At 34.5% G+C, this 12,659-nt stretch overlaps 1 protein-coding gene across 5 annotated transcripts in view; it reads right to left on the reverse strand.

Moving 5' to 3' along the window:
- The window catches only part of PHKB (phosphorylase kinase regulatory subunit beta), a 71,256-nt gene that overhangs the window by 25,985 nt on the left and 32,612 nt on the right, over positions 1-12,659 (reverse strand). For all 5 annotated transcript variants that reach the window (XM_090149962.1, XM_031614920.2, XM_031614918.2 and 2 more), the window contains 5 exons: positions 11,244-11,321; positions 9,310-9,468; positions 5,742-5,836; positions 634-689; positions 357-450 (listed from right to left, as the gene is read on the reverse strand). In XM_090149962.1, coding sequence (XP_090006088.1) covers positions 357-450; positions 634-689; positions 5,742-5,836; positions 9,310-9,468; positions 11,244-11,321 — 482 coding nt within the window. The remainder of the gene's footprint in view (positions 1-356; positions 451-633; positions 690-5,741; positions 5,837-9,309; positions 9,469-11,243; positions 11,322-12,659) is intronic.

Consider the following 12,659-nt stretch of genomic DNA (forward strand, 5'->3'; position numbering starts at 1 on the left):
ACAGAAAATTGTATAACGCCATTTTTAGAGGCACTGTCAAATTATATGATGGTTTATGCCTGCTGCCTTAAATCCATTTCTTTCACTATTGCTCATTTGTTTGTGTTTGTCCATCAGGTTTTCTCGTAGTCCTCTGTGCTATTAATATTTCATTTTATTCTTTTTTTTGTTTTCTAAATGGCTCAGGTGAATATCTGGGCTTCACTGCAAGCTCTAACTGACCAGTATTGGAATATATTGCAAATGAACTAGATGAACACAAAAAGGTAGACAACAAGCCTAAGGAAATAAAATTCTAACAGCTTGATATAAATTTGTTTTGTTAAAACAGATAATTTTCAGTACAGACTCCTTACCTTGACAAGTTCCTTCTGAGCCCATATCTGAATTGGTTCCACCTGCTGGGGGGTCTGAGTTTGGATTCCATATGTGTTCAGAAAAACTTGTAGGCTACAAACAAAACAACAAATTTAATCAAGAATTACTCTTTGGTTTAACAGTTATCTTGGCAGTAAAGACATGAGTAGCAGTATGAAGTTCAACATACTTCCTTGAATACCTTTAGCAAATTTAGCATGTATATCATTCTGAACTTCTTTACTATACACATTCGTAATACAAGTAAGTACCTACCGTTGACTTTCTGCTATCAGGGCCACATGAACTACCAAATCATTTTCCAGAGGTCCCTAGGATATAATGAAACACTGCTTATTAGCATTATTGTTAACAAGAAAAATATCTATTTAAACTGTTCATGCACATGACAGACATTCATTGTCTGGCTTGTTTTTCCCTATTGTGTAAATAAAATGAAAGAAAAAATCTTATAAATCAACATGCATTTTGAAGAATTCATTATAAATAAGCTTCAGGTATCCGTTTCTATTGTTTAATTAAAAAAATAAAATAAACTGAGGTAGGAAAAATATTTTGCTTTATACAAAAAATTTAGACATTATACAATCAATATATTTTCAAGTGATATGACATGATATTTTGATAGACAGTTTTGTTAAGAGTGAAGTTTGGGTTTGGGTAACTGATCATATCCAATTCAGAGTAATGATTTGACTTCAACACTTTACTCTGAAATACTTTGATCACAAAGCTACTAAGAGTTATATTCATCTAATAATATATTTTTACATATCAATATGATGTATTAAAATAGATGTTTAACATGAGATAATATTTCCTTACATTGTTAATAAAAAGATACTTCATTTTTGAAAAAAGTAATGTTGTTTTACATCAATAAGTCATGCAAACCATCAACTCAACGTTCTGGGATCTTGAAACGGCAACTGACTGCGTGGCAACACACAGAACTAGCTAAAAAAATTGACATATCTGAAATATTCCCTGTTCATGTCTTCTGTGGAGTTGAATGACTGCAAAAATCTAGAAGAGCACACACTTGGATACCTTAGGTGTTTGGGTTTTTCTGCCTGCTTTTGTCTGGAAACCAGCAGAACATGAATGAAAAAAATAAAAATATCCTCCATTAATTGATTATATAAAAATACAGCATTTTCTGGGCAGGTTGATGGATAGACTGCTAAAAACACGTGTTTCTGCCACAGTGTGATGGAAGATGTGCACAAAGAGATCAGATTCAGAAATCAGTAGCTCAAGTTACTTGTTCCTCCTCAAAATCATGCTATCCATCTTTTAGACACACAGCAAGAAACCACAAACCAGTTCTCCACCATAATCAGTATCATACCATTTTTCAAACAAACAGCAACAACTCAGTGACAAAATGAGACATCTCCCTTCAAGACAGCCTGAGATCTAACCTGGGAGCTGTCTTCATGTTAAGGTTCAGCTTAGTTACTACTGCATCTCAAAGATAAACTCAGTCACACTATGTAACCAGCCGAACACAAATCTATATATTCCAGATCTCCTTTGAGGCACGCCGTCCTTTGATACTGGTGCTAATGCCTCTCATACACAGATGTATTCCATGACATGCTTCATTTATAGCAGCCAGTAAGTGCTGGCTCTGCCATGGGCCATAACTAAGCAAATGCATCTGCTGCACAACTGGCACATCACCAAATATGGTTATAAGCTTCAATTCTTAAATAAAAGCAAACGTTTTTTACTAAGCAAAGGTGGTTTGTAACAGAGTAAACACTCAGCAGAGAATTTCATCTCAGAAAGACTTACACACATGCTTTTATTGTTTCCTCCTTGTTCTAATTCCATCATGCCAAAACCTGAGATTTACAGGAACGTATCTTGAAGTAAAAGCCTAGATAGAAAGCCTCAGAGCTATGTTCAGATTTATGATGCCTGATTCTTTAAATCTCATTCAAATCTATTTATTGTGTGTTGGGTTTCATGGACTGATGAACTCAAAATCATTTATCAACATCTATTGGAGTTGTTTTCTAGAAGACACGCAGCTTCCATCATCTTTATTTGGGAAGACATAGCTGTGTGGAATTGGTAGACTTTTCAGTAACTGAAATTACTGTAAAACTACAGAAGTACTATTATGTTAAATGAAAAGTTACTTTCTTTAACATCTACAGGCCTGAAGGATCACAAATAGTTTGTGGTCTGGAAAAGCACACAAACTAACAGTCAAATTACTCATGAAAGCATCACCTTTCCATTAACAATAACTATACATAGCATTCACTAAATTTTAAAAAAACATGTGGAAAAGCAGACTCCTAAGTAGTCCACTAAATATATCTTACTGCAGTTGAAAGTTCTATTTTCTTGTGTTCTGTTTCATGTTTGTCTACTAACCCCAGCTAAGCCGCAGTTCACACAACATCAATCACTCTCTCCCCAAGACACTGCCACAGTCCCCCTCCACCCTGGGTTCACCCTTCTGCCTTGCATTTCCTTGTTGAGCTGCGTTCTGCACGCTGTGCAAATGATAAATAGACCCTGGTGTTTTCAGAAGACAAAAAAAAATATGACAGATTAGTTTTCCTCCTCTCCGAAAAAGTCATAGTTTGTAACAAGGTTAAAAACAAAGCAGGTTGAAATGCCGTTCCTGGCACTAGAAGAGAAAGCAGCTCAGTATTGGTCTTCTGCTGCACTCTCACTGGACAGATGCTATCACTATATGCCTTTTGCACGTATTCCCAGGAAATCTCACAAGTCTGAAAAAAATCAATTAGTTCTGAACATGTGTGAAAGTGGCATAGTATTCAAATTCAAGAACACTGGTTGAAATGGTACATATCGGGCTTTCTAAGCATATGGAGCAAGAAGAGGAATTTGGAAACAGAATGTAATGAATTTGTAATTAAGCCAAATAATCCACCTTGCTGCTAATAAACTACAACCGAAACAAAACACATCTGCTTCAGAAAGCCTCTAAATGCTGCCTAACAGTTTATGGTCAATGCTACTAACACACCAGACCTTTTTTAATGAAATAAAATATGGACACACGTGTGTCTTAAATTCCAAAACAACATTTAACCATTTTAGAACTGTGCTAACTATGGTAGGCGACTTTATCAATACAAATGAAAGGTGAGAATGTGCTCATAACATTACAAAATGGTTCATCCAACATGATATGTCTCTTTAAGCCATCAAAAGTAGACATGCAGCAATCCTAAACATAATTTACGTAGCTGGAAAATCCTAAGATGCCCCAGTCTACACATACTTCATCTTTTTATTTCCCTTTTACATGTTATCTAGTTCTCTGGAAACAGAAGAAATAAGCAGTCTATCATTTCCAGTAGCATAAGTGAAGCCTTCACAAATCATTAAGACTACCATGCAAAACATTACAAGATTATAGTCACTGCACAGACAACAATTTAATTAATTAATTGCAAATCTACACGTGTATTTCAAGTTAAACTAAAAGATAAATCAGTTTTACTTGGACAATTTAGTAGCATTATGACCTTTCATTGAATACAAAAAAGACAGCAATAAATCAGCTTTCATATGCTCCAGTAAAACAAAACAAAACCAGAAAGTCCTTACCCCCAATTCATGACATTTCTCGTATGTTATTGTTACTTTTCAGACTCTCATATACACTAAATTCTCCACAGCAGAACCCAACTGAAATTGTTATAAATGCTTCTGGATTAGGAGATCCTAAAAATGTTTTTCTAATAACTGAATGCAGTTTTTAAGAGAAATCCCCAGTGAAAGAGAGTACCCTTCATTATCTTCTTTCATGAAAGTAAATGAAGTATGGATGATTCCACCTTTTTTTTTCTTTTTTTTCTTTTTTCTTTTTTTTTTTTTTTTTTAAACTGTGAGAGATATTTAACATGAAATTAAGCATTACAAAGCAAATTACATGTGCAAATGAAAACCTGATTGCCATCATATTTACAGTGTTTTGGAACAAAATCAAGAAGTAGCAAAAAGAACCTTCTTGCTGCACCACACTGTTATTTCCCTAAGATAGAGCATAGCAAAACCTCCTTTAAAATCAGACAACTAATTCTTGGGGGGTAATTACAGTAGGAGCTAAAACATTTCCTTCTAACTGTAGACTAGGTATTTCAGTATTAGTGATAACACATGAGACTGTCCTCTTCTTATCAGAAATTGAAAGCAGAGCCATGTGTTCACAGCTGTAATTATACTGATGGTTGAGGTATTAATTCTCCTTTCCAAACAACCCTATTTCTGTATGCCTGTTTTTCTATACAAAGGGCGTTCAGAGCTAAAAGTTTATACGCAGCAAATCTTCCAGTATTGCTTCTTCAGCACAGTAAAACCCTTGTTGACACAAGGATTTAACAGAATTTTAACAGATCCCCATATCAGTAGTTTGTGTTTATTGTGCTACACAGATAGGTTGCGCTATCTGATCAGCATCCAGAATTCCTCCCTGTGCATTATTGATTCTATAACGATAGCACTAGCCTATTAAATACAGCATGTTAGCTTAATGTCTTCTGAAGCAAGTTCAGAAAAGCAAATGAAGAAGCAGCTTGTATTTGGCCCAAATTACTACCCAACTGAAATGGGCAGAAGCATTTCTTTAGCACCCTGATGATGAACTTTTCTATTATGCATTCAGTAAAGATACATATAATTCAAGTATACAAACTTACACACTAAGCATAAGAGCCCTAAAAATGAAAACACTAATTCATTTAAGGATAAAATGTTTCCAACATATTAACAGCTGGTCAAAAAAACTGCTTTAATTTGTAGGATTTTTAATTGCATATTTGTACTAAACAAATAGAAATAAAATACATTTCAGAATAAATTCAAAGTGAATTTCAATTTCAGAATAATCACTACATACCCTCTGTATTATTACTTAGTTTCTTTCATTTTCATGTTTAGAGCTAATAGCTACAGCACCGTCACATTAATGACCACACATTCCTGTATAGTATGTCTGAGCAGTGACTGTAAAAACTGCAGAATCTTAGCAGTGGTTAAAACACTGCCAGCATATCAGTGCTGCCAGTATTCAAAAGGCCACACTGAAACACAGGGTACCAGAACGTGGCACCTAAGATTTCTTTTCTGACTACAGTTAAGATGGATGGTGAACAGAGAAATCTGAAGGGGTGACACTGAGAGATCCAAATTAATTGGAATGAATAGAAAAAGCAGGTTCCATCTCACCTTCTTCCTGGCACATCTAACAACTCAAAGGAAACATACCTAATAGTAGCTACTTAAACACATATTTAACTCACCATTTCAGTTGTATCACTTAATGATTATTATTTTTCAGGAAAATACTGTAATGCTAAGCTTATGCTTACCTGATTGGAAAATCTCATACTAACGTTCCGCTGCTCTTGTGGAGGGACATAACGTCCAATAGGGTCAATATCCTTAGGACTCACTAATTTGTCAGCTGAAAGTCAATGATAATAAGGAGGCACATAATCAAGGAGGCACACAAACATTTTATGTAGTAATTTCTGCTGCTATAATCTTTGTTTTAGATCAGTGATATACACATCAAAAGGACAATCTGCAAAATTATATCAATTTTAAAACTAATGACTCAAGAATCATTCTTGCTACAGCTAATTATGATATTGTAGTATTTAAAAACAACACTTTTTCACAAAAATGATTAAGAAGATTATACAGACATCAGACTCCACAACAGGCAAAAATCACCAAAAAGCTCTGAAGCCACAACTATGTAATTATTCTAGAACTTCAAGTTCTACAGTTAGCTACAAAAAATGTGTTTAATTTTGTTAGTAAAACAGACAGCTGATCTGTCTAAAGGTAATCAGAAGTCTTAAGTCCTGAAAGGGACACAAGTATCAGATATCTCTCAGTATAATATCCCAAGTAGAAAAACAAACAAAAAAAAATAGACAACAACAACCCTAAACTTCCATTGTTTTAAGCTTTCTGTAGAAAGGAGATTAAGCACTCCAATGAAAGTAAGCATATTATTTCTGAATACTACACCGCATAGTTAATTAAGACAGCAATTTATAAACTCAAAATATGCCCTGGCTCAGGCCTATGAGCTGAAGAGACATCGCAGTGCAAAGAAGACACAGGGCAGGCACTCCGGCAGGGCAGCTCAGTGAACACACCAGGAAAGACCTGGCACTGCTGGGAGCTGTGCCAGCAGCAAGCCTCAGCTGTGAGCTGGGCGAGCTAGATGCTGTGAGCCTCAGCCTTCTGCTGGGAGAGTGCAGCTTGGCTCTTGCCAGGAACGGACCTGGCTCCTCTGCTCTGTACTGCTCCTGCAGAGTCACAGTCTGTGTCCAGGTGGTTGCATTTTAAAAAAGCAAAAACTGGATTATAGAAAAATTATGAAAAAACATGTAGGGTTTATTAGCATGCTCACACATGAATTACCAAAACACACTTGAAAGGAAACAATCATCCAAAACTACGCATGCAATCAGACTCCTTGCGCTAGTTAAAATGTATGAAGGTTACTTAAATTAATTGCAGTACTGGTGATGCAATAAAATCAATTAACCAAATGATGGCGAAGTGACAGCCTCTACCCTGCCTGAAAGGCAAGGGCTGTTCCTAGAATTTTTGTTCCATCTCTACTGTTTTTTACTTCGATTAACACTGCTCAGAAATTTAAATATATGGTCAAAATCATTTCTTATTGAAGACCAGGATAACAATTGAATATTATGAGATTCAACCTAATTTTCAATATTGATGCTGTAATTTTAAAGAAGATACTAAGTGTATATTCATCATTGTCAGAAATACAAGTTTACTGGAATGCAATTTGGTCTGTACTCTAAAAAAAAAAATGTCCCTAAAAACACATGCCTTATCTCTTGGAAGCACTGAATCCATAAAAAGAAAGTAAAAATTGTAATAAAAAACGAAGGAAAGATAATACATAGCCACTGAACCGCATTCATTTTCAATTGCTTAAAACAGCTGAACACCTCATTTCCAGGTATTACTTTCCCTTACTCTAAAATGAAGGCCCTATTTGAAAGCTACACAGCGTGCTCACCTACAGAAGAGAAGCAAGGAAGCTGAGCAAATACAAATTAATTGCAGCCTGAGGCAACACGATTTCTGAAATGGATGGTGAAATGGGGAACAAGTAAAACTAAAGTGTTTGGAGTCAGGTTTTCAATTAATAAAGTATCAGCTGACAAGCAAAGTAACACACACAAAGACTTTCATCAAGGACAAAGTTTCCACACGGAAAGGAATGGCATTACATGCACCAATTGTAAATTGAGTAAATGGAGTCTTGATATCTGACAGCAATCACAGGTGAACATACCTAGCTTTATGGGAAAAAAAAAAAATCCAAAATCCAACATATATTTACAGTGAGTTTGAAAGAAAATAATATTTGGAGAGGAGGGAGAGCAAAAAGTATTAAATATGGTGGAGACGAAATTCAAAAAACAACAAAGGAAACAGTTGTTAGGACAACTAACAAAAAATCAATGTAAGAAAGCTCAGCAGAGGGAAAAACTGATACGAAGCAAAAGAAGGTTACAACAGTCAACAGCACAGTCAAAGAACATTTTGCAAACAGTAAACACAAGGTATTTCATCAGCATCTTTAGGTGTATGCTACTACAAATACTAGTATAAAATGAGTATTAGCAGAATTACTACAGACATTTAAGGGTTATTTGGCTAATATAGAGAGGTAAGAGGAAAACTTATTTTATTAAAGATGAAGTTGCTTGGATTTTGTTTATAGCGCTGGCTACAATTTATCTGGATGTTCTAAGGATACAACCAGTGTTCTGTCCCCAGTCTTGAATTTTTCAACTCCCCTTCAATTTCCTCCTACACACTTCACAGAAAAAAAAGTTTATAGAACTCAGTCTACTGATTGTCAGCAAAATGCTAGGCATGTTCAATTGAAGTAATGTGTCTTTCTCCAAAAAGACATATTAAAATTGCTTTCTGGATTAAGAACTGTTTTTGCATTAGTCCTTGAGCCTTCTCAAGTGAGACCAAGAGTTCATTTGTACAAAGATCCACCACAATGACCTTCAGTGGTTTTCAAAATGCAGTGTCAAATGATCTTCTAGTCTACTTTAAGGGAAGGATAAAAATAATACACAGTGTATAAAACACTACCAGTTTCATCTGAGACTGTAACCATTCAAAATTTAAACATGTTTTGTTTAAAGCAATAAATAATTTGAACTAAACGCTTCTTTTCCCATATAAACATCATTATTTGGTACAACTTGTATAGAAACAGTTAAGCCATGATAAGATACATAAGTTAATGTATTTCTAGGACCCAAGGGAAATGCATGGAGCTTAGTCAGGGGAGGTTCAAGATGGCTGCTAGTGAAAGGTTCTTCATCGGGGGTGGTCAGGCACAAGAACAGGCTGCTCAGGGCAGTGAACACAGCCCAAAATTGCCAGAGTTCAGAGAGAGTTTGGATAATGCTCTCAGATATAGGGTTCGAGTTTTGGGTGGTCCTGTGTGAAGGCAGGAGCTGAACTTGATGGTCCTTGTGGGTCCCTTCCAACTTGGAATATTATATAATTCTATAGTTGTGTATGTTCACACAGAAGCAAGGAAATAAGAGAAAAAGTAAGAAAAACAAACAATTGAGAAACCTATCTTGTTAAAAAGATTTTTGATATTCTGTAATATAATCCAGTGAACTCCACAGCATGCTACATACAGCATAAAAATTCAACATGAAGAATAAAAAGCAATTTTTGCCTACCAAATACATGTCAAAGCAGATGACACACATGCTATCCACGCTGCCCAGGGTCTATTCAAAACTCAAGCCAGCATGTTCAATCAGATTGAAAAAAAACATTAACAAATAAATATCCTTCAGTTATAACAAATCAAAACCTGATAGAATTTCTTCAGCCTCTTACCTAGGAGTTTTGCAATGATATAAACTGCTTGTCCCCACAAGAAAAACCTTCCATCGCGTCCATTGTTACTCGGAAATCGTTTCTGACTGCCAGGGTTCTTCTTTTCCAGTTCAACAAAATCAGCTGGCACATAGTAATATTTGGGTACAACAGGACATCCTATGGCGTTTTTAAATAAATACATTTAGTAAATAAATTCCATTTTCAATATTATTTGATTGTATTTCCCTAATACAGCTCAAGTGTTAACCTGATAGCTATTTGATTGAGCAGAAAGATTGCTGTCACTCATCGTTTTCTCTCAAACCTCAGAGATGAGTAAATTACTTTATTTTTCACCAAACACTGCCACACAACTACTTCCCAGAACATACATTCCATCTCTATTGCACAAAATTTTTTCACAGAAACCAAAACTTCTGGATAAGAATCCAGAACCAAAAGAAATGAAAGCCACATTAGAGTGAAACGCCTGAGATTTTCTCCTTGCATTTAACAGCCTTCTCGGTACAAGACAACTATTTGAAATTAAAACCATGCCTAGAAGTAGTCAAATATTAAGTAAAAACTATAATTTTCTGCAAGTGCACAATACAAAGTTTGAAACAGCAGCTTGATTTTGAAATGAAATAAAAGAAAGTAACTTCTTCATCTGAAACTAGCATATCTTGTAACTGTAATTACGTCACAGGTATTATGATCTACTTGTATGATGATCTATTTCAAACTTTTTAGGTGAACAGAATAAGGAATTTAGAAACAATTACAAATGACTGACTAATATAAAAGCAAATTAATGTGATTAATGCAAAAATAAGTTTCAACTTAATATTGCTTTAATTTGGAATGTATTTACATAAAGAACAAGTGATAAAATTAAGCTGCAGTTTCTGACCATTTCCTTACGCTAAAGCCAATAATTGCTGGCAAGAAGCCGTGAAAAACTGAGAAGTGAGAGTGATTTATTAGAGGCAGAATATTCAAATAAGTGAAGCATCGAAGTACACACAGAAATTTTAAGACCAGGCATTAATGACGACATTCTACAAGAACCACTAAACTAATTTAGAATCCATGGAACTTGATACACTAATTAATCCGAAAAAAGCAAATATCAGTAAAATCAAAGTTTTTTATGTATTGAATATAGAATCACAGAATTGTTAAGGTTGGAGAAGACCTGTAAGATCAAAATACTGTGTTTGTGTAACAGTACAACACATGTCAAGAACAGGTGAGTAAAGACACTGCGTTTTAAAACTGGGCTGTCAGAATATTGAAGCTTATTTTACTTTCTGCCTATTTTTGCCCCCAGTCAAACTTGAGGTTTTTTTTCATTTTTGAAAATGAATTTTGAATGGATTTGCCTGTAGGCTGTCAAAAAAACTTGTTGCCACTTCCATCAAAATTCTGAAGCGTACAATTTAAGAGATTTTTTATTAATTTTAAAATGTCACCAGTTTCACTGCTGTAAGCTAGGAAGTATTTCCTGTGCATACACTAAATTATTTGTTACGTTTTGGAAAGTTGTGTCAACAAATTATTCAAATAATTCCCAACTGTACCGAGATGGAACACTGGAAATATGTGACTCTGAGTAGTTAGAATTTTCATGCAGCCTTAAGGTGAACTTTTTTAATAAAGTCAAACATAGGGAAATGATGAAGGAATGACTTTGTACAGTGTAAACCTTATCTCTATTTCTGTATCATTTTTACAGTATCAAATTATTTTTATTTTCATGCTTTTATGATGCAATATGTCTATGTGGAATAGATTATTTTAATACTAGTATTTTTACTATCAAGAAACATAATATTATTATTTCACTTCATTCTGACTGCAATACTCATTAATAGTAATGTCCGTAATTTTATGATAAAACGAAAAATTAAACAAAACAGTGATTTAAAAGAACAATTGTCAAATAATACCTTCAGATGTATGCTGAAGCACAGGATCCAGAAGATCCTGATATTCCTTAACTTGTGCAAGATTTCCTCTAAAAACTCCTATAAAACAAACACAAATTAAAAAAAAAAAAAGCAAAACAGGAATTCATTTCATGGAAGAAATAACTTCTGTGAACTTAATGTTTGCAGAAGAAAAATACAGTGCTTATTTTTCAGTGGTGCAGTGCCAACACACTAAATAGTTCATGAAAAAATAGAAGAATAAACTCTAACTGCATATTTACTGTTCCAGCTAATTATTGCAGAGATCATGAATCTGCCATTGTTTTATTAACTTAAACTGAAATCAATGTCAAGTTGCAGCACATAGCAGAGCTCTGAACTTACAGAGGACATAAAAGGGACTAGAACACAGACACCCTGCCCACCTAGCTCTAAGTAACTTCCTTAATTACTGCAGAAAGACGAAGCAGAGCTTGAGGGCCAGGCTGGGTCTAAACAATTAGAACAGTTTCAAGCTTATCTAAAAATGAGTTGCCTAAAACTCTCAAGAAATAAGTACAAAAGAAATTTGAAGAAGTAAATTGAACAAACTCCCTTCAGAAGATTATTAGATGGAATCTTCACATTGATAAGTTACATAGATATCATATCTTAATATGACAGAGGTTCAGAACAGCTGACATGCCTTGAGATGTTAAACAGAATGGTCAACTCTTTATGATGATGGCTCTGGGGAGAAAATGATAACTTTGGGAGTACTAGCATCTTAAATATTTTTCTAGTTGAACTTAATTATCTCAAAATTAGTCTGATGAATATTATTAAAACAAGTGTTCAGTTCATCCCCAGTCCTTACATGAAAAGTTGTATCAAAATAGCATACGCATTTCTGTTCAAAGAAAAAGTGGATAAACTTGACAAATCATACAGATGTTTTTATAAAACAGAAACACTTTGAAACATTTAAAGGGAAACAAGCATATTATTTTCATTGCCAATCTTCCACTTCTGTGCATGTCATTTCTTCCCACGGTTTCCCTTTTCATTTACCACACTCTTCCATACTATTGAAAATAGCCATATTGTTTCCCTCGTTACCTAATCCTAGAAACTACCATAATCCTCCAGATTCAAATAGACGTGTAAAAAAGCTTTCAAAATTGCTATTCAAATATGTATTAGCCAAAAAACAATCATACTGGTTTATTTAGTTCAATCTTTCCTCACAGCTGTGGATGCATATCTGCTATCTACAGAATCCTAAACAATCTCCTTTTAAGAAAAAAAAAAACAAACAGAAATTAGTACTACAGCAGTCTTTTTGTATTCATAGAAGTATGAATTCAGAAAGGCAAAAACAAAGGAAAACCACCAACAATTAACTCAGTCACTGAAAACAAACATGCCTTATTATAAAGAGTTCCTTTATTTCAG

The sequence above is a fragment of the Phasianus colchicus genome, chromosome 13, assembly GCF_987193195.1.
Source record: "Phasianus colchicus chromosome 13, bPhaCol1.hap1.1, whole genome shotgun sequence".
Taxonomy (NCBI): domain Eukaryota; kingdom Metazoa; phylum Chordata; class Aves; order Galliformes; family Phasianidae; genus Phasianus; species Phasianus colchicus.